General features: G+C 37.2%; 2 protein-coding genes and 1 long non-coding RNA gene across 4 annotated transcripts in view; 2 read left to right on the forward strand and 1 right to left on the reverse strand.

Moving 5' to 3' along the window:
* The first annotated feature begins 142 nt into the window (after positions 1-142).
* LOC111326970 (ras-related protein Rab-23) lies at positions 143-10,466 on the forward strand. The gene is made up of 7 exons (XM_022931064.2): positions 143-690; positions 926-1,011; positions 4,985-5,061; positions 6,010-6,089; positions 6,916-6,998; positions 8,042-8,125; positions 8,895-10,466. Exons 1-7 carry the CDS (start codon positions 536-538, stop codon positions 9,056-9,058), a joined length of 729 nt encoding a protein of 242 aa, XP_022786799.2. The 5' UTR covers positions 143-535; the 3' UTR covers positions 9,059-10,466.
* On the reverse strand, positions 9,545-11,271 carry LOC148717376 (uncharacterized). Its single transcript, XR_015994679.1, has 2 exons — positions 10,794-11,271; positions 9,545-10,712 (listed from the first exon to the last, which is right to left on the reverse strand). It is a non-coding gene; the product is annotated as an uncharacterized LOC148717376 (long non-coding RNA).
* A 2,365-nt stretch (positions 11,272-13,636) lies between these two features.
* The window catches only part of LOC111326980 (small ribosomal subunit protein eS7), a 12,482-nt gene continuing 4,555 nt past the window's right edge, over positions 13,637-21,563 (forward strand). The window contains exons 1-5 of one of the 2 annotated variants that reach the window (XM_022931083.2): positions 13,637-13,696; positions 13,887-13,965; positions 14,098-14,172; positions 14,311-14,388; positions 20,879-20,941. In XM_022931083.2, coding sequence (XP_022786818.2) covers positions 13,894-13,965; positions 14,098-14,172; positions 14,311-14,388; positions 20,879-20,941 — 288 coding nt within the window. In that variant the 5' untranslated portion in view covers positions 13,637-13,696; positions 13,887-13,893. Of the gene's footprint in view, positions 13,713-13,886; positions 13,966-14,097; positions 14,173-14,310; positions 14,389-20,878; positions 20,942-21,563 lie in introns of both variants that reach the window. The other variant, XM_088742250.1, reaches the window with a different exon arrangement.

Genomic DNA, 21,563 nt, shown 5'->3' on the forward strand with positions numbered 1-21,563 from the left:
AATTATTATGTTGAAAACAGGTCGGGAAAAGGAAATGTACGTTAAAACTTATGATAACATTGGTTTCAAACATATCAAACAGAGAAAGAAAAATTAATGTTGTCATAACAACAGTAACACCAAGCTAAATTACCCATAATGCTTCTAGCGGAGAACAGTTCGAGACGAGGCCAGAAAATACACATCTTTGAATCGCTACAACAGCCCAATATCTTCGGAAGTTATCAATAACACCTCTTTTCAACAAACTAACAAAAGGAGTTGTGCTTAGGAAACGACTCCATTGTGGAGACCTGCGATCTGCATTTACATTCGTGAGCCGTCATTTCGTGCATCGAACAGAGGGTGTGCACGCGCTTGATCCAGGGATAATTTGTCTCGACTGCAATGCCTTGTTAGCGGAAATAAATTTATTTTCATCTGCCGAGATCTTGGAGGATTTCGGTTTTAATAAGGGACGGAACTAATCTGTGTCAACCCCTGAACCTACGTTTCGGTAATTTTTGGACTTGTTTAGATCACCTGGTCGGCCATTATGCGAGAGGAAGACGTAGAAGTTGCGATCAAAGTCGTGGTTGTAGGAAATGGAGCCGTCGGTAAGAGTAGCATGATTCAGAGATACTGCAAAGGTATTTTCACCAAAGACTACAAAAAGACGATAGGAGTGGACTTTTTAGAGAGGCAAATCAGGTGAGAGAGAGCAACGCAAACGGGTGTGAATAACTGTTGGGCGACCCTTCGGGAGTATTGATGCACTTTATGAAAAGACCGCTTAGCGATTTTGTGATAAATGCTTTTGCGATTTCCGAATATTCCATGCATATTTAAGCAGTGTTTATAACTGAGAATAATCACCGGTTTTCATGGGCGAAATTGTGGGCTTAAAGAGTTCTCCCTGAACGATCTTTAATTTGTGTTATTGCAGTGTGAGGGGCGAAGATGTTCGGCTCATGTTGTGGGACACAGCCGGACAAGAGGAATTTGACGCCATAACTAAAGCTTACTACCGAGGTAGGATGTGATGTGTGTTTGTATTTGATTGCAGGTCTGAGTGTTAAATGTACATGGGCATTTTAACCCTCCAGTTTTTCGAAACCTTGTAAGTACAGGTGTAAAAGAATTCGTTTATTTCGTCGATCGCGATCGATCTCAAGGAACGCTGCATTCGAATATATTTCGGTGGGACTTTCGTTAGCTGAGTTACATTTTCCAAAGTTTCCATCGTTTCTTAATCACATTTAATACCCTTTTCAGCAACGAAAGACCTTTCGTTAAATTGCAGTTTCTAAGGTATTAAAAATGATTGGCAACTATTTATATCCACTTGTTTAAATCGTGGTGAAAATTTTACATCGTTTCGAAATCATGTTATTAAAATCTTAGTTTGGGTGGTAAAGTATTATTTCCTCGAGAAAGGGTAAATGAATTATGAAAGTAAATGAGCCATATGCATGTACAGCGACTGATTTTTTTTTTTTTAGTATAATTATTTATATTTTGTTTGGCGCACCCTGCAACTTTGATGAATTCGCGTGTAATGGACTATTCCGTAAATTGCATTCAGCTTTCCCACAATAAAATGACGATCGAAGGTGAAACAATTAAATCCTTGGAGCGGATGTTTGGTTGCTTAAGGGTTCTCAATGCGATTTTTTTATTAAGAAAGCAGTCTTTGTTTTAACAAATCCTTATGAAGCGCCGTGAGAAGAGAACACAATAGCGTTACTATCATTGTTTAAAATCCTTTCCGCCTCACTGCGTCTGGTGAATTTTAGAGATGTCAAGCATGTAACAGTCTCATTTGTACAAGTCTACAGAACCACGGGTACTTTCTGTCTTAACATGTTGACCTATAGCCTCCCTGAATTTGAGTATTTTCGAGAGGACCCCATGTGAACAAGTAATTTCATCTCCTTATGAGTATAATGTACTTGTAATATTTTTATGGTGATTGTTACACCCCTTGTTTCTCACCTTGACTTCTGAACTCTGGATCTTCATTGATGTATTTAGAGCTTCTTAATTTAGGCACAAGTCAATCAGGCTGGCTCAGTCTCACAGATTTCGCCTTGCTACCTTCTGGTTAAAAAATTGATATGTTTGCTTTAGAAGAAGGACTAACCTTGTTACAGATATCTAATAACCATCTAGAGCTAAAAATTCTCACATACAACAAGTTCAATCCCACCTAATGGTCCACATTTGTTACTTGTAATGGACTCAAGCCAGAAATTCTCTTTGGTCCTAACAGAATAAGATATCTTGCAATCCAAGTAAATAGAAAGAACTAATTGTAAAAAAAAAAAGTAAAGCAGCGGCAGTAGTCAGTTTGATCCAGTCAGATATTCCTCAGTATAGTAATTTAGTTTTGTTAGGTGTAACTCTCCAGAGTGACTGCAAATAAAGGGCATATGAAAATCTGAAATTAATCAAAGAAACGAAATGCCTAGATATTGAACGGACCCATGGGAAAGAGCATTACTTTCGGGAGGAAATAGTAAGATCATTTGTTTCCTTCCTTTCTGCCCAGTTTTATTTATGGGGCATCTGTAAAGGTAAGGTAAAGTCTGTTTACGAGCCTAGTGGCCCATTAGGCCAGTGCTTAACTCCGGTTTCTGTAGCATGAAGCGACTAGGAGTATTTCTACTCCCCCCTGGATGGGATGCTAGTCCATCGCAAGGTTACCCCCAGCATTAAATTGCCGGTACCCATTTATACACCTGGGTGAAGAGAGGCACTGTGAGAGTAAAGTATCTTGCCTAAGAACAAAACACAATGTCCCGGCCGGGGCTCAAACCCGGACCACTCGATTTGGAGTCGAGTGCACTAACCATGGGGCCACTGCACCTCCACATGGGGCATCTGGGTCTGACTGAAATAATATACAGAACTTCTTAGATAGATGTTACGTATGCTGTAACATTTCTTACCTTATTTTTACTAGGGACATCTTAATGCAAGCAAGATTGTAAAATGTTATAAGAAAGTAACCCCCCTAAAAACCATCCACTCAATGTATACATCCCTAGTATAAAGGAGTGTTCTTACAACCTCCTTATGAGACATCGTGCAAGCCCAAATCTCAATACTGAGCATTTCATGTCTTCTTTTGAAAATAGGCTAATATTTAAATAAAGGCTGATAGTTTTGAAAGAAACTGTTTGGGGCTGCGTCGGTGGGGGTAACGAAATAATTTGGATTTATCAACAAAGTTGAAATGGTAAATTGGCCACCGTAACAATTACAAAAGCTGACATTTCGAGCGTTAGCCCTTATCGGAGCTCCATTTTCTGCCTTAAAAAGCACACACAACCCACAATTCCTCTATTCACTCTGACGAAGGGCTAATGCTCGAAACATCAGCTTTTGTAATCGTTACGGTGGCCAATTTACCATTTCAACTTTGTTGATATATCCATAATATTTAAATATACATATAATTTTGTAGATTAGGTGATTAGGAAGCCGATTTTTGGCCTATCTTTTAAGTCTTTGAGGATATTCCTCTTATCATAATACAGAATGTGTAATTTTATCTTTTCATTTTTGGCAGAGGAAGACATCATTATATCATTATTATGTTACTGGGTAAAGGAAAACTAATAAACCTTTGTGAAATGATATAAGATAAATAAGCAAAAGTTTTCTCTTGTGGCTTCATTAATTTTCTTTTCTTTTAATAAGTTCCTAGCAGAAAAATTTAAAGTTTTCTCAAGGAATTTCAAAGTGTTTAAAACAGACAGGTTTATTGTTTCAAAATATTTCTCTAAAGAATTTTACTTGTGAGCCTTGACTGCTTGTAATTCATCCAGTTCTCCTGACTTATGATAAAAAATATTGAAGGTGGGAAATTTCAACTAACTAAATTCCCTCAATTCCCGAATATATTAAAAGAGCGGAAATAGTAGAAACATTCAAAACTAGGCTTAAGACATTTTTGTTTAAAAAACATTACTGTTAATTAATTACTTTTTCTTATGTCTTAATAATCTGTTGTTAGGCGCATTGAGATTAGAAATGCGCCCTATAAGCATCTATTTATTATTATTATTATTATTAATGGCTTTCAACTTTTTTCAATTGTGATTTTATGAACTGTAATAGGAAAAAAAATCTCAGTAAACTAACAAAGTATGAATTTTTCACAAGAACAAAAGTTGTATCATCAGTTCCTTCTTCATGTTGGCCTTTATTATATCTCTCAGTTTGTATGTGCACTATGATTGGTCAATTTAGTGGGCTATAATTCTCTTTATTACACGGCTCGGGCAGTCAGAGGGCCAATAACTAAAATCAACCAATTAAAATGCTCTATTGCCAGTCAATATTCTCTCAGTATTGGACCGGGCACTGTCCCGAATGGTCCTGAATGATACCACACTTGTGTCTCTTTGAACTTCAGTCGTATAATAAATCTATTATTAACCAAGCTTGCTTGGGACCGTACTGGAAGAATATCGGCCCTCGGTCTTTTTTGTACGGACCTTGCTGCGCTCGGTCTGTACTGTCAAGACCTCAGGCCAATATTCTCCCAGTACGGCTCTCGCGCTTGGTTAATGAGATATAGTACAGCCCACTAAATTCAAAGTTTGTTTGAACTGAAATTTCTCCCTCTATTTGTCCCAGAGATATAATAAATGTCTTCACTAACCTCATTTACTACTCAGACTGTTCCGAAGTTATGGAACAGAACCTTGTTTTTTTCCTTAGATTTTTAGCCAGTATGCTTGGGCTATAAGTCTGAGAGGAAAAACCCCAATCCATAATTTACAATACAGACCTTGAACTTGGTTTGTAAGAAATTGGACTTGTAGAGGTTCTTAGATGTATTGTGTGGCATTAAGTAAAGGACCATTTGAAAAATTACCAGAGAGCACCATTTCTGCCCCTTTTGATTTTTTACAGGTCAAGAATGATTATCACCATACGATTGTCAGTATTAATTTTTTGCAGGTGTAATTGCTTTGTGTTTTCTTAACTGCAGGTGCTCAAGCTTGTGCAATTGTTTTTTCTACTGTTGACAGAGACTCTTTCGAGGCAGTTGAAAAATGGAGAACCAAGGTATATTCTTAGGAATAATTTACATGCACACTTCACTTTTGTAATCTTTAGAACATACCATTTCAAACAATAACACAGTGTATAAGATACATTCATTGATTACTGAGAATTAGACTCTTACCATTGGAAAGCGAAAGAACAGCAAACTAATTTGTTAAGCCAATGAAAACTTGAACACTCTAAAACTGAAAGCTTTAAAATATATTGCAATTTTTGATTCAGTGTGTGAGAAAATCTGGCTTTAAAGGTTTGTAGCAAGGATCATTGTAAGCCTGAAGAGATGCAATAGTAATGTTCCACAGTTTGAAAGTTTCAGTCCAATAGTACCTTAGCTATACTCAACATGCAATGCATTCAGTTTTGGGGTCCTCATTCAAAGCCTCAACTAAAATGAAAGTTCAGATACAATTAACTGCAATAGTATGTTTACGGATTCATGTTAGTTCTTAATACTTCACATAGTAAGCCTGTAATAGCTTGAATTTTTCTGCCAGGCGTGAGAAATAGTTCGGCAGGTATGAACTGGCATGAGATTGGAGGTATGAATTTCTAAGGTTCATGCTAGCTGTTAGGGAAAGGTGATGCAATGCTTATCCATGATGAAATCCCTAATCCAAGGGGATCAGCAATACCCCTACTAGTTTCATGGTATGGGAACACAGCCAGGCTGGTTCAACTTTCATTGATCTTCCCTTTCTTTTGTTCTTTTGATTAACCCTTTAGCTCCCAAGAGGGACTGGGATCTAATTCCTCCCCACAGCATCCATGCCAAGCAAACTTTAAGTCACAAGAATAATGAAAATGATAGGAAACTAAAAGTTCATGATGGTCAAACAAATTCTCCTTGTCAGTTCCATAGGAAATGTATAAGGAACACAAAGGTGAATACAGATATTCGCGCAAGGCCATAAAAAGTTAACAATTGTCTTATTGATTATACCTTTTCAGGTAGAAGATGAATGTGGAAATATACCAATGGTGTTAGTTCAAAACAAAATAGATTTGATTGATCAAGCATTAGTTAAAGTGTAAGTTTGTTGTGTTAAATTTTCATGCTGTCTGATTTATTGTAACCGCATACAGAGCAGCACTCTTACATGTACATCTTTCTTTGAGACAAATTAGGTTTGAGAAATAATTTGAATATATCAACAAAGTTGAAATGGTAAATTGGCCACCGTTACGATTATAAAAGCTGACGCTTCGAGCGTTAGCCCTTCATTGTAGTGAAGGGCTAACGCTCGAAACATCAGCTTTTATAATCGTAACGGTGGCCAATTTACCATTTCAACTTTGTTGATACATTCAAATTATTTCGTTACCCCCACTGATGCAGCCACAAACAGTTTCTTTAGAAACTATCAACCTTTATAGGTTTGAGAAAGTTTTTGGAATACAAAAATATCTTCTTGAGACCAGAATTTCCTTGTAGGAGAACACCTTTTAATCTATTCATCTCCAGAATTCTCAAATGCTTAAAAGTTTTGTGCAGATTGTGTCTCAAAAATAAAATCACCTGCGATCTGTCTTTCAAAGTTACCAGACGTAGAGTGTAACCTTTGTTTACAAATGCCTCTAGAATACTCCATGCTGGAAGCAAATGCATGGTATACCTAGATTGGAGGATTTTCAATTGAAATAAAGGGTCAGAGTGTTAAAAACTTGGAAGACTCCTTTACTATCAGTTCCTCTGGTCTAAATTAATTGATACTTGTGTAGTGAACGTTTTAGGAATTAACACTTAATTGGCGTATAAATTCGAAATTAGTATGGTTTGTGTTTGCATGGACTAAAATGCTATCCTTACAGTGTTGGCACTAATTCATGCTACTTTGTTTTTTATTTTGGTTTCAGTGAAGAGGCAGATGAACTAGCCAAACGATTAAGGTTAAAATTTTATCGAGCTTCTGTGAAAGAAGATCTAAATGTTAATGATGGTAAGTAAAAAGTACAGTAAACTAGTTAGATATGCTGATCTACATTGTTCTTTTCCTCTTCTATCTATTGTAATGATTAATGTACTGCAACTGGTTCAAACCAAAGGGTAATATTTGATTGTGTGTTATGATCATCCAAGTGAGATTAATTGTGGGAGGGATTGTGTTGGTAGCAGTGGCTGATGTTTCGACAACCTGAGAAGAACTCATCATCTTTTACACTGATGATGACTTCTTCTGAGGTTTTCAAAAGCTACCAATGATAGTCCTTTTGAGAACTACTACCACATAGAGAACTGAAACACACAATCAACCATGATTGTCCTTTAACTTGATCATGATGATAATGTCACATTTTTACCTTTAGTCTGGACTTGTGAAACACACGTTCTAAAAGGCAAACAGTAATGTTTTACAGAATACTTTGGACTGTGTATGTGCTTGAGTACAGTTAATAAAACACATATTAAGAAAAGGTCTTAAACACTTTCAAGCATGAACTATTTGTAGAACTCACCAAACTACATATGACCTAGCCAATCAAAATTACCCCATGCACTAGTCCATTGTTTGCACCTGAGTACATTGAAGAGACCCATGGTCAAGTTATTTTAACAAAACAACAGCAGATTATATAGTAAAGTCTGTTTATGAGCCTAGTGGCCCATTAGGCTAGTGCTTAACTCCGGTTTCTGTAGCATGAAGCCACTAGGAGTATTTCTACTCCCCCATGGATGGGATGCCAGTCTATCGCAGGGTTACCCCCCAGCATTAAATTTGCCAGTACCCATTTATACACCTGGATGAAGAGAGGCACTGTGAGAGTAAAGTGTCTTGCCTAAGAACACAACACAATGTCCTGGCCTGGGCTCGAAACTGGACAACTCAATCCGGAGTCGAGCGCACCAACCATGAGGCCACCACGCCTCCACACAGCTGATTAGATATTTTGTCAAAAATAAACTTGATAAAAACATGATTTTCATGTATATCAGTCATTTGAAGTTTTCTTTGTCTAATGGATTAATTTTGTTTTCTTCTAGTATTCATGTATCTCACAGAGAAGTATTTAGAAATACTGCAAAATGTTGATGTGGAGGAACCAAAACCATCACAACACAAAAATGGTAAAGTTTCACCACTTGCACTTGCAATGAAAGTATACCTACACTGAAATATTTGCTTAAATAATTAAAACTACTGATTTGCTTTTTTTTCTTTGCTTCTAATACCTCTTATGTCCAACTTGAAATGGTTTTTTTAGTTGTTACCAAACTCCCTCAACCTCGAGTGTACTAAAATGGTTGAAAAGTCTTTGGCTCTTACCACTCAACCCATAAATTCCAAAGATTTCACAAGAAATTCTCCTGACTGCCCACTAGGAATTGAAAATTTAATGGAGTACCTTGGTATTACCAGTAGCAGTGTTATAATTTTAAATGAATAAAGGCTGATAGTTTCGAAAGAAACTGTTTGGGGCTGCGTCGGTGGGAGTAACGAAATAATTTGGATATATCAACAAAGTTGAAATGGTAAATTGGCTACCGTAATGATTACAAAAGCTGACGTTTCGAGCGTTAGCCCTTCGTCGGAGCGAATAGAGGAATTGTGGGTTGCGTGGGCTTTTAAAGGCAGAAAATGGAGCTACGTTATTGGTGGGTGCATGGCAACGAGAAAAACATGAATAAATTAGTGCCATGCACCCACCAATAACGTAGCTCCATTTTCTGCCTTTAAAAGCCCACACAACCCACAATTCCTCTATTCGCTCCGACGAAGGGCTAACGCTCGAAACGTCAGCTTTTGTAATCATTACGGTGGCCAATTTACCATTTCAACTTTGTTGATATATCCAAATTATAATTTTAAAGATGTTCTTTAACTTCTCTTTCACAGTTGCTGGAATGTTTAATACAACCTCACCAGTGAGTGCATCACAAGGTGGAAACAACAATGCACGTGCAACACAACAAGTAGAGACTGGAGATATTATCACACTTAAACCAAACAAGCAGAGGACAAAGGGCAAAAAGAATAAGATATCTTGCTCTTTGTTGTGACATTTGAATTTCAAGATTGTGTTATTAATTGTTTTAACAGTTTCACAAAATTAAACATTGCTGCAATATGGCAATAAGAGTGGAACTGTTTCAAACACATGTTCAGTTCATGCTCAGGGGAACAATATTTCTTGCTCTTCATTAAAGTAATGGGCATGAAGTTGTAATGTTTGTAAATCTGCATCACAAATTCATGAAAATAGCTAGTTTTGGGACATTTCTAAATTATCATATTTTCCATTATTGGACAAGTTTGATATTGTAGTTGCTGCATTTAAATATAATGACACTCAAAAGTTGAACCTTTTCTAACTCGTTTCTTTACTTTGAGGGATTTTGGACACTGTGTATGACATGAAAGTTTTGATGCAGGATCAAGTTAGAGTCAGGTTGCAAAAAGATTTCATTGACTAAGTAGTAAGGAGACCCTTCCCATCCTTAGGAGATTTATAGAAATTTATGATTAAAAATTATAATTTTCAGAAGGGAGGAGGGCTTAGGAATAATTTTTTTTCAGAAAGGTATGGTACACACTTGTGCAATCCTCCAAAGAAACCACTGATATGTAGCTTGGTTCTAAAACGGTCTTTCTTTTTTACTCTGTTCTGTGCATGCTCCATGTTGAAAGTGACTGTGGTACTAATGTTAAGGATTCCACTTACATTTCTTGTTGTTTGTACTAGTTGTACATAGTTTTGTTTGAGAACTCTCCTGTCAATTTGAGTAGTACCACTACAGATGCATTTTTCAACTTTAGATGTAATGTGGTTAAGATGAACTGTTGTAGGATAGCAAGTCTCAAATTTTTTTTCTCCCTCTCTCTCCTTCTCTTTCCTTTTGTTTGTTTGCTTGATTTGTTTTTTTCTTTTCTTTCCAGTATGGGAGGGTCCTGAAGGAGGGGATCTTATTACTAGCCCAGAATTATCCAAAATTCCATTTCCAATTTTACTTCTTCAAGCCAAACATGGCAAATGGAAATTAAGTTGAGGTTGTGAGTGAGCTGTATTGTAACTCTGAATTTCTAACAGGTTATAACAGTGATAAAATTGCATTGATTGTGGTCACTATCTTTAACGTCTTCAAAATGTTTTGAATACAAATGTTACTCACCATAGTTGTGTTAATTGCCATAAACACTGAATTAGTTTGTTTACAATTACAGCAAGGATATAAGAACATAATTATTCAATCTTTAGCCAGAAATTTTGAAAATTTTTCTAAAGATATATTTTACTGTCATTTTTTCTTATCATGATCACCACAATTTGTCAATCACTGATAAGATTGAAAGAGCTTTAAATCTCTTAGTTTGTTAAATTCATGTTTGACATCTAGAGGTATGTAAAGAAAAAAACAATAAATAAAGCTGGACCCAGGAGTCCTCGGAGCTAAACCCTTTCCACTTTAACATTGGTGTCATTAGTCTCCATACTGTTCTCTAAACACCTTCTTTGATACTTACACAGGGAATTTCTTTTTCAAAACACTCGATAGCTTTTTCAGTTAGCAGTCATCTTTATTCTTGTGATGTAATGTCTGAGTCAGTAGAGATCCAATAAGAAGAAATGAGTAGGTAGTCACTCTTTGGAATTGATAAGGTTAACGTTCCTGATGTGATTAACATTCTCCCCTTCTTTTCTTACCTGAAATTAAACTGTGAAAGATTTGTTCATGAACAACCTCTGAATAGCCAGAAATATCGAGAAATGTGACTGACACAATTTTTAAAACTCACACGTTGATCAAGAAGAGGACACAATACTTGATGGTGTTGTGACCACTCCTCCACCTCCCATACAGACATGGCGTATTGACAATTCCTCCACCTCCCTAACCCTCTAAAGCCTAACATCAGTATGCATATTCTCCATCCTTTTATCTTCACATTTCCTAAGGTACTGATTAAGAGAATTTTAAAAAATCAAGGGCTTCTCTAGTTCTTGATCATTTCCTCTATTCTTGTAACCTTTACGTTTGATTCAGAGGTGAAATTGTAAGGAGAAATTAGATGCTGGTCATTCTTTAGGGTTGGATGGTTAACACACTTTCATCCTCATGTTCTTTTCGTCTGCTGTAACTGTAACTGACGCAATAGAGCAGCGCGCGAATTTTAATTTAGTTGCACGCGCGGCCTCGTAACATCAGCGCGCGACCTTTATTTAGTTGCACGCGCGTATCGCAAGCGCTCACGAAAACGCCGCGACAGCCCGCAAGTTGTATAAAGGTTAAGTTGTTTTCTTTTGTTATCAGTTGACGCAAGATCTTTCAACTGAAAGCGAAGTTTTAGCCGCCGTGCTTAAGGTGGCTGAACACAGTTTTCGCGCCCGCTTTTGCAGATGCAATTCAGCGCGCGCACATGGATTGTAAAAAACAAACATGCCGTCAATAGAGCGGTCATTTTATTTACTCGACAGGTACCCGCACTATCTGTGCTATTTTTCTCTATAGTTGGCGCAGTGTATTGAGGGCTTTAATCTTTTATTACAAAGATATGTTAGAAAAGTTTATAGCGCAAAGAACCCAGCAATTCTCAGCTTTTTCGTCGTTACCGAAAGAAACCAGTTAAATGTAGCACATGCCTAGTAAGTAAAACAAATTGCGATTGAATGGAAAATTTCTCGGAAATATGCCTATTTCTTGAGAACCAGTCATTAGAATTTCACGAAATATGGCGCAAAAATACTTTAGGAAATAAGTAACTGGAGTATCGAAAAAAATTTATTTTAAACAAAGGAAATTCTAGAAAATCGAGTGAACCTTCCACAAGGTATAATCAAAAGACCTCTCTGATAAGTTGTTAGCAAATAGGTGTTAATTTGTGTGTATCGGTGCAATCTCCTTGCACGCAAATTATAATGAAAATCTAATGATTAGATTTTCTACAAAGTAACAAAACCGATTTTAATTGCCTATTTGATTCATGTCGCCACGGCAAGGGCACCTACGTCACCTTAACTATCGCAAAAACAAAGTTTATGTTGTTAACTTGCTTGCTGCCAGTTTTGGCCACCGAGAGATCAAGGGTTTTAGAGAAAATGGTGAAAGTTTCAAAATCTGTGTTGAGCCACCTTAAACCCTTTTTAATTGTTCTGGTGAAGCGGCACCAAGGTAAATATTTTTTACGTCTTTTTTTGGTTTATTTAATTAAGCAAGTTGTATCCTTTCTTTGATTGTGATTTATCGTTTTGAAGTAAGTGAAAACTTAAAATTTAGTTCAAGCGAAAGTTGCTTACGACATCATTTTACCGTTAATTGTAAATCGTTATTTTACCTTTGTCTTGTAACTTTTGTTTTATGAAATGTATTTATATCCGATTATTTACACGATCTCACTTATAATTTGTTTGTACTTTTATTTTAGTTCTCACGGTGTTCGTTTAACAAAGTAACTGTTGAATCAATTTTACGAACATCAGTTTGTGAACGTTGTGATCACTGGAGCAATACTTAGTTCTTGTTAACCGAGCGGGAGGTCTGTATGAGAGAATGTTGTCCGAGGTCGCCAGTACAGAGCGAACGTAGTGCGGTCTGTACCAGCGACCGAGGTCAAGGTTCTCCCATACAGACCGACCTAGCTCGGTTAATAAGATGTTTATTATATGGCTGTCTTATATGCCAATTTTTTATATTCTTTGTTCCTTTTTTTTTTTAGACCGGTCTAGATGCCGGTCTAGATGGGAAAATCTCGACCGGCATATTGATTTCAGCCAATCAAATTCGTGAATTCGGTAGTTCCCAGTCCCTGTGAGACACAGCCATATAATAATTGGTTTAAATAGTTGAAAGCTGGTGTTTGAGGCTTAGGCTCATTTTTAGTTAATATCTGATATATTTGGGTTCACTCTGCATTAAAAAAGAATGCGAAGGATTAAAAGATTTTAAGTCAAATTCAGTTTACTTTAATCAAGAATGTCATGCTTCAGATTAAAGACATGCTCTCTTCTGTCGGGTAATCTGTCAATATTTTGTCTGCTTACTATTTACTTAAGGAATAAATTTTGTTTTTCTTGTTCAAGGTGGATTCTAAACTGGACCAAAGGTTTCAAGCGTAGGCTAAGTGCCACACCCAAGCTTACATAGACTCTAATTATGAGGTTGGACAACTTGGGAATATACGCAGGTGTGTTTTTTTTTTTTTTTTTCTCACCTTTGGTGCGACAACAGGCGGCGTGAACGCCGGATGAGTTCTGCATCTATCAAGAAGGCAATGCCCAACGTCGAATATATTGCCCATATTTTGAACCCGACCTGTTAAACTTCGCACCCAGGGCTGTTGGACATGCATGTTTGATTCACAATAGAAACTGTGAAAATGTGGGACTTTAGTCACCAAAATACCGCAAAAAAAAAAAAACAGAAAATTCAAAAGAATACTGCAACACTTCAATTTCCTCATCCATTTTCTTTTCAGAAAGTGAGCAGAGCGACGACAATTCTTGTAACACTTTTTAGTTTGCTTATTTTACTTCTTAGGTCGTTTTAAATTTGTTTTCTGCTTTAAAATCCCCGCGCCCTTCCCCGCGCAGAGTCTGCGGGTAAGCTGGACAGCGGAATTCTTTTTAAAGACTTGCGCTTCGAGCCCACAAGTGACGAAGCTTGTGCGCATGTCGGTCTCTTTACGGCTGCCTTCACCAGAAAGTGGGTAATAAAGGATGTTAAGTAAAAGCTTACTCTATTTTAGCCCTAGTTCTTCGAAAATAGTAGTTTAACGTATCTTTTGTGGCTTATTAACTCTTTGATCCTGAGATTGAGTCATGATTGTTCTCCGATGGCTTTTCTTACTCACTCTATTTTTCCGTTGTCGTAACTGAGTTGTGTTCACCTTTAGATCAGCCATGATCACGGCACAAAAAATAATCAAGCCAGGAAATGCCGAGCCAAATGAATTGGAGAAAAGCGTGGCAGAGGTACGATTTTTACTTCATTTTAACAAACTTTTACCCTTGAAATTAACGAATGAAAGCAGCACAATTTTTTAGTGGTATAATTTGTGTATGTCTGCTCACGTGGGAAAAACTTTGTGTTCATTCGATTCGTAGGCTCTTCTCGAGTTAGAATTGAACTCTACTGATCTTAAGTCGCAGCTTCGAGAACTGTACATCTCTGGAGCCAAGGTTTGTTAAGTTTGATTTTTGTTAGCTTACACACTTTAAAGATTGTGTTTCAGTGTAAAAACCTGAAATTACATCCATAAGTAGTTCGGTAAACTTCTATATTTACGCCAGTACTTACAGATTTCAATAATTTTATAGGAAGTCGATGCAGGAGGGAAAAAGGCTATTGTCATTTTTGTACCAGTACCACAAATCAGATCCTTCCAGAAGATCCAGGTAGTTAAAGATATATTATATATTGCATTTGAAATTGGGATTGGTAGGAATTATCAAACGCCTGTCCCTTATTGAATAAAGCAGCTAAGGGTTTGATTTTATGAACTGAGTCAATAATTAAAATTTGCCACCACAGAGTATTTCAAGTGTCAGCCCTTCATCAGAGCACTTTGTGAGATTGAATAGACCGGTTCACGCTCTTGAGTGCATGCTGGGTAATTAGGGCAAGCAAATCCAAAATGGCGGACACGCTCGGCTACACTCTTTTGCTTGATCTGAATACTTAATGAATATCGGCTTTGTTTCAGAACTGGTCGCAATTTTTAGTATTGACAGTTCAAGATAAAAGTCACAGCTACATTTTGAGCTCTGTATTTTCGATTTTAATGCGTCAAAAAATAAGATATATAATGGTTAACTACCGATGTTGTGTTGGAGGTTGTAACAACGACTCAAGATATCCAAAAAAGATAGTGAAACGGTCACATGTCGAAAATCTTCGCTGGCATTTTATTCCGAAGGATCCAAAGAAAAGAGCCCAATGGATTGCCAGCATATCCAAAGGACTTGTTGGATTCGAACCCGGCAACTACAAGACTGTTTGTTCGAATCACTTTCAATATGGAAAGCCAACGTACTCCTCACCAACTCCAACTTTGTATATGGTGCCAAGTGACTCTAACAAACCTTCACCCAAGAAAAGAAAGCTTGTGGCAAGACACGAAGTTGTCTCTACTGCTGAGGCATCCAATAACTCAAGCTTCAAAGAAGAAGGAACTCAATGCTTGATAATAAATCCGCTAACATACGGAAGTATGAAGTTTGCTGATTTAACAACAGAGCAAGATGTCCAGCGTTTCACTGGATTCCCTAACGTAGAAACATTTCAATTGATGTTTAATACACTCTTTGAAAAAGCCATGTGTATGCACTACTGGAAAGGAGACAAAGAAAGTGCTTTGAAGGACACCACCAAGCCCAGGTCAAATAATGTACAGAGAGCTCTAACCTTGGAGCAAGAGTTTTTGCTAACCATGATGCGAATCAAGCTAGGACTCTTTGTATTTGATCTGGCTTTAAGGTTCAAAGTTTCCGAGGCGACTGTCAGCTCTGTCTTTACCACTTGGGTTAAGCTGATGTCTAAAGAATTAAAGTGGATGATTTCCTGGCCAGATAGGTATTTAATTCAAAGAAATATGCCTGATATGTTTCGACGATATTACAGAAAGTGTAGAGTCATCATTGACTGCACAGAACTATTCTCTGAAACCCCATCAAGCTTAGAGAATGCGGCAATGTGTTGGTCAAATTACAAACAACACTACACGTTAAAGTTTTTGATAGGGATAACACCAAATGGCCACATATCATTTGTCTCTGAGACCTTCAGTGGGAGGTCATCTGATGTTTTTATTGTAGAAAACAGTGGTTTCTTAAACTATCTTCAGCCACATGACCAAGTTATGGCAGACAGGGGATTCAAGATTCATGACCTGTTAGCATACTACCAATGTTCTCTAACAATTCCACCCTCCAAGCATTCCAATCTCCAGATGTCAGGTGCTGATGTTAGGAACACATCACTTATTGCTAATGTACGGATTTATGTCGAGCAGGCTATCAAGCGAATTAAAGACTTTGCTATGTTAAAGCAAGAAATTCCCATTAGCATTCTTTCCCATTTGGATGACATAATCATCATTTGTGCAGCAATATGTAATATGAAAAAGCCTTTGAGTACATAGATTTCATTTCATCAATTATGTTTGCATTTTGTACCAGTCCAAAATGTTCCCATTCAATTTTCTCACAGGTTATAAGCTATGGTAGTCAAGTTTATTTACACATCTTCTAGAATACAATTCCTTTATGGAATTACACAAACATGTTTGTATATAGCTACAACAATGTTCAAACAATAACTTTGAAACTTTAGTAATACTAAATACTATAATGTTTTGGTTTCATCCGCACTATTTTGTACTATTTAGTAGTTTGTTGAGGTCATATTGCTTCCACTCTATAATTTTAATCATTATCTATTGCTTGTTCATTGCAAAATCTGCAAATGAATGTTGATTCTTGTTCAAAATTTGAGCAGGCCCAGTGAAACCATAGCATACAACATTCACACTGAACACTGTTTTCATCATCACATTCAATTTCATCTGGCTCAAGACAGGGTTTTTCACAGACAGCACAATAATAAATAGGCCTAGTACCTAGCAACACCCTAGCAACATAAGTCTTGAAAAAAATTGTTAGATTTGGTATGATATCTTGCCACAGTTTTAAATCAAACTCAATAATTTCAATATGAGCACCACTAAGTGGAGTCCAAACAACAAAAAAGGTTTTAGGACATCCTGTTAGGGCCATTTGTCCTTGTATCTGGTAATAATAACTGTGGGTTCTCTTGAGCATGATATTCCCATTCACTAATTCTAGATAAGTTGTATTGTTCCAATGCTCATCAAATTTCATGTCTGCAAGTGAGTATGGACATTTATACTCAATACAAGAATGACCACAGCAATCGCAGTGAAAAATACCATCTGGGGTAGCTCCCACAAAAGGGTAAGTTTTAGATATAAACAAGCCACAAGTCTGAAGCTTTGCATTTTTGTGTTTTTTGGATTCTTGTGCAAAGAATGATGCAGCAGCATCTCTCTCATGTTCTCTTCCCCATTTAATGGCAGGTATCATTGACAGATCGGTACAATCTAAAATTCGCTCAAGAAGAGGTGTTACTTTGCAATTTGGCTTTCTTTTTCTAAGAATTGTTTTTGTCTTTGTGTATACTTCATGAAAATGAGATGCAGTTATTCTACCTTTTCTTTGCTCTTTCCATATACTGGAGTTAGCCTGATCCCTTGTGGCCTTTTCTAATTCTTTAATGCTACTGTCATTGAAAGATAATTGTTCCAGAAATTGTCTCACTAATTCATCAGCATCTACACCATTGTTTTTAGAGGATATATCATCAGCTATAATTTGTAGTGATGGGGGAACATCATCAGAAGTTGGTGGTGCATATGAAATATGGATGACAGCATCAGGATTTATGTTTCGAAGAGAAGCTAGAAACTTTTGCTTGCTTTCTTCGGTAACAACCCTCAAGGATTCTGGCCGAGGATCAAAGTTCTGTTTTTCCTTGCTATTAATAGCATAACTTGGGTTTTCTTTGACTACCTTGTGGCTTTGGAACACCATGTCCTTTAATTTCATGGGTTGGATGTCTTTCTTGCTAGTATTATTCCACACACATGCCTTATCTGTGCAGGAAGGATCTGTGAAACCTTTCTGGTTGGCAAACTCAACTTTATATAAAAGGGCTATGACATGATTACAGCACTGACTGTATCCAGCTGTACAGCTACAATATGCCCCAAGAATTTCACCGGGAGATTTACAAATTATCCACACTTTATGAGGTTCTTCGCGAATTCTTTGAGATGGAGTGACAGATGCAAACAACAGAACTTTGTCTTGTCCATGAATTGTTTTTGAGTATACAGTGTGCACAAAACCACTTTTAAAGTATGAATACGCTTTTCTGATTTTATATTGACCAATATAGTCAGTGTCGAAAGCTTTTTTTCCAAGTATAAACGAGAATATTTGACCAATGTTTGTATGCGGCCACTTTGTTACACAGTCCTCCCAATCGACCATGGATAACGGATCCTTTATACCGCATGTGCGTAGTAGTTCTACATGTTCATTTTGTAGTGACTTGGCTTGGCTTTCGGCCGAATCTCGAATAGGCGTTTTATGTTCAAAAGCTACCAAAGCACGAGCAGCAAGATCCGAGTGTGTCCCTCCAGAGGGCAAACCTCGCTGTTTAAGATAAAACTGCAATTCCCCACATGAAAGTTCCAAAAAATCTTCGAGGTGCGTGGCCATGATCGTGTTGTTGGGATATTGAACTGTCAACGACTTTTGAGCGAGATGGCAATAACATAAAGAGCTCAAAATGTAGCTGTGACTTCTATATTGAACTATAAGTATTCAGATCGAGCAAAAGAGTGTTGTTCGTATCCGCCATTTTGGATTTGCTTGCCCTAATTACCCAGCATGCACTCAAGAGCGTGAACCGGTCTATTTGCTATACTGTTGGATAAAGGGCTAATGCTTGAAAAAGTCAGCTTTAGAAACTCTCAATGGTGGACAGTGTACATTATCAACCCAGGTGATAAGACCAAATTATCTTGTACTACCTCCCACCAATGCAGCACAGCAATTTCTCAAGAAAACTTTCCCCTTGTCTTAACCCTCTAATTTCCAAGATCTGATTATTAATTCTCCCCTCGAGCTGCTACATGTTTCCTTGTACATTAGTTAGAAGAATTTGGTGTTAGATCAAGATAATAACTTAAACCTGATGAGTTTGAGTATTTTTTTTTTGCCTGTTTGCTGGATGATGTATGGATATTAACACATTGACACCTGAACCGCCTGTAACAGCCTGAACCTCGCGATCGCCTCACGCGAGAACACTTTCCCCCCTACCTCCCATACTGAGTGGAGTTTTGTCCCCAAACTTCCTCTATAGTTTGGAGATCAATAAGCCAATCAGAATCCGTTGTTTGCGCATATATTTTTTCGACTTTAGGGGGTACTAGAGGGGCATTACTCTATGCGTCTTCACTAAATGATCAAATTTGAAAATATGGCGTCCACGCGGCCGACCCTCAAAATTTTCAGGTCGGATTTTTCGTTCATTTGCAGTCGAGTTAGACCTTGTGGAATTCAGAATGTAAAGTAACAATGCTATAGAATACTCTGCTTGGAAAAGAATGGATATCCAGGTCTTAAAAGTGACAGAATAAGCTCTCGAGTCAAGGACACTATGATTCTCTAAGGCGAAGCAAATTATGGACGTAAAGTGAAAATGGAACTTTCGGACTTCAAGCAGGGCCTGGCAACAATTTGACGATTCAATGGCCCGGTAAATATTATGTTCGAGTAACAATGTGTTCAAAAAGTATAGTTTAATATAAGATTTTGCCTCAAATCGAAGTTTTTTCAGAATTTTCAACATAATGCTGTGCAATTTCTGGCCATGAAGGCAAGTAAACAACGATCTAAGCATGATGAATTTTACCGCGTGGGCTTTGTACACGTAAGAAATTCGTACGTTTTTTGCTTATAACAACAAATTAAAAACTGTTTTGAATAAATCTGACGTCCCGAAATATTTCTTGGCCATTTTAGTCTTGCTTCCTATTGATAGATTCCATGGAACTTGAGATCTCTTCACTCACAGACAAATTTGCATATTCCCTTTTGAAATATGATCCACATGCCCATTTTCACACATGCAAAAATATTTAGCGATTTTTATCTTTCATCTTGATTTTTGAGTTAAAACATAATATGCACCTATCGCTTTCTTGCCAGAAATAAGTTCTTTAATTAGTTCTCTTTCACTGGAGCTTGTTTTTCGGAAAAGCTGATTTTTAAAAATTTACTGCGCACTGTGTTTGCCTTCTTGGTTTCTCCAAAATTTTGACTTTTTGTTGGCACGTGTTACACGCAAGTGTCAATGGGTTAAAGGGAGAAGTTACATGCTAATCATTTCTGGGAGTCGAAGAGTTGAAGAATCAAATCTTCAAGGAAAGGGGTCGTTGTGTCTCTACTCTATATGATCTACCCGCATTTTTGTGAAATATAGGTGGTTAAAGGTGTAATTGAAAGACACTTGTATCTGTAACATTTATGTGATTTTCTAGACTTGAAGGTAGAACCGTGTTTTACAATTTGAAGAAATAAAATCTTTGACAAAATATGAAGGAAGCAACCTTACCTTATCCAGCTGATGGGATGAGGTTCCTTTTTGCAGACACAGAACCTTTACCATAATTGGTGTGATAAAGTTTTAGGTCTGTCTCTGTCAAGTATTTTTAATCTGCTTTTGTCTTATTTCTTTTGAAAATGGTGGTATGATACTTCTTCCAAATTGTGGAAAGTGTTACTCAAACATTTGTGAAATTTCAACACAAGTGTTGTATCATGATTATAAAGGCACTCCTGAATCGGTCTAGATCATCATGATTTTGGTAATAACACTGCATGTGCACAGGGCTTGACACTAACTTTTCAACTTACTAGGCAAGAGGCGAGTGACATCTTGGATGTCTGGACAATTTCAGTTTGGTTACTAGCCAAACTGGCTGGTGGAAATTGAAACCAAAGGCAAAAACTGAATTTCTACTAGTCTGTGGTTAGTTGGCTACTGTTAGTGTCAAGCCCTGCACGCAGTATATTGTTTACCAGAGTCCTCTGTGATGAAAGAAAATGTCGCCCCAGTCTGATTTAAAGTTTGATCGAGACGACAAATATTATTTCTGAGAGGAGCTCCCTGCAGGATGAGATCTACTGAGAGCTAAATTGTCTGAATCTGAATAAGAAAATCAGGGTGTAAATAAAAGCTGGCAAATGCCTGGCCTCTGTTTAATTACTACTTTGCCTTTTATTTTTCTTGAAGACCCGTCTAGTACGTGAACTTGAAAAGAAGTTTAGTGGAAGGCATGTAGTCATTGTTGCTCAGGTTTGTAATATTTGACTCTTCCTTTGCATTTTATCATGATTTTTTCACATCCCTCAGGTTTTGAACTTTTAAATGATGAATGAATTATTAGGAATTACTTGACTATTCACTTTACCTTTGGGAAATTATTGTTAAAGCTAGACTCCTCAGTTTCCTTTGTGTACCCCTTATAATTCTTATGAGAACACAGCTTGGTACAGCCGGATGTATACATACCGTATTTCTTCACCTATAAGCCGATCTCGGCTATAAGCCGAGACCCTGACTTTCAGGGTCTTTACGCTACACTCAAGCTGCCCAAAAAAAAAGGTAAAACCATCGGCTATAAGCCGAGAGCGAAATTATTGATTGTAACTGGCCATTTGAGCAAGCGAACCTCACGGAAAACATAAGAAATTGACTCACTAAACACAAAACCTAATGAATTACAATAAACACAAAAGAAAAAAAGCGAACCAATCAAGAGATATGAATATCAATTGATCCAACGAACTGTATAAATACTACCACGCGACAACAGATTAACCACAACAACAATAATAATCTCAGTTAAACGTTTCAAAGTATCAATCTATCGAGTATACCTTTCGTCGCTGTCACTTTTTATCATCATGCCTAAAGC

Source organism: Stylophora pistillata, chromosome 13 (assembly GCF_964205215.1).
Source record: "Stylophora pistillata chromosome 13, jaStyPist1.2, whole genome shotgun sequence".
NCBI lineage: Eukaryota > Metazoa > Cnidaria > Anthozoa > Scleractinia > Pocilloporidae > Stylophora > Stylophora pistillata.

What these genes read in the sequence shown, in the direction of transcription:
- LOC111326970 (XM_022931064.2), top strand. Translation starts at nt 536, where the DNA reads ATGCGAGAGGAAGACGTAGAAGTTGCGATCAAAGTCGTGGTTGTAGGA. An exon ending in AGATCTAAATGTTAATGATG is followed by an intron (nt 6,999 to 8,041) that starts GTAAGTAAAAAG and finishes GTTTTCTTCTAG; the next exon opens with TATTCATGTATCTCACAGAG. An exon ending in ACCATCACAACACAAAAATG is followed by an intron (nt 8,126 to 8,894) that starts GTAAAGTTTCAC and finishes TCTCTTTCACAG; the next exon opens with TTGCTGGAATGTTTAATACA.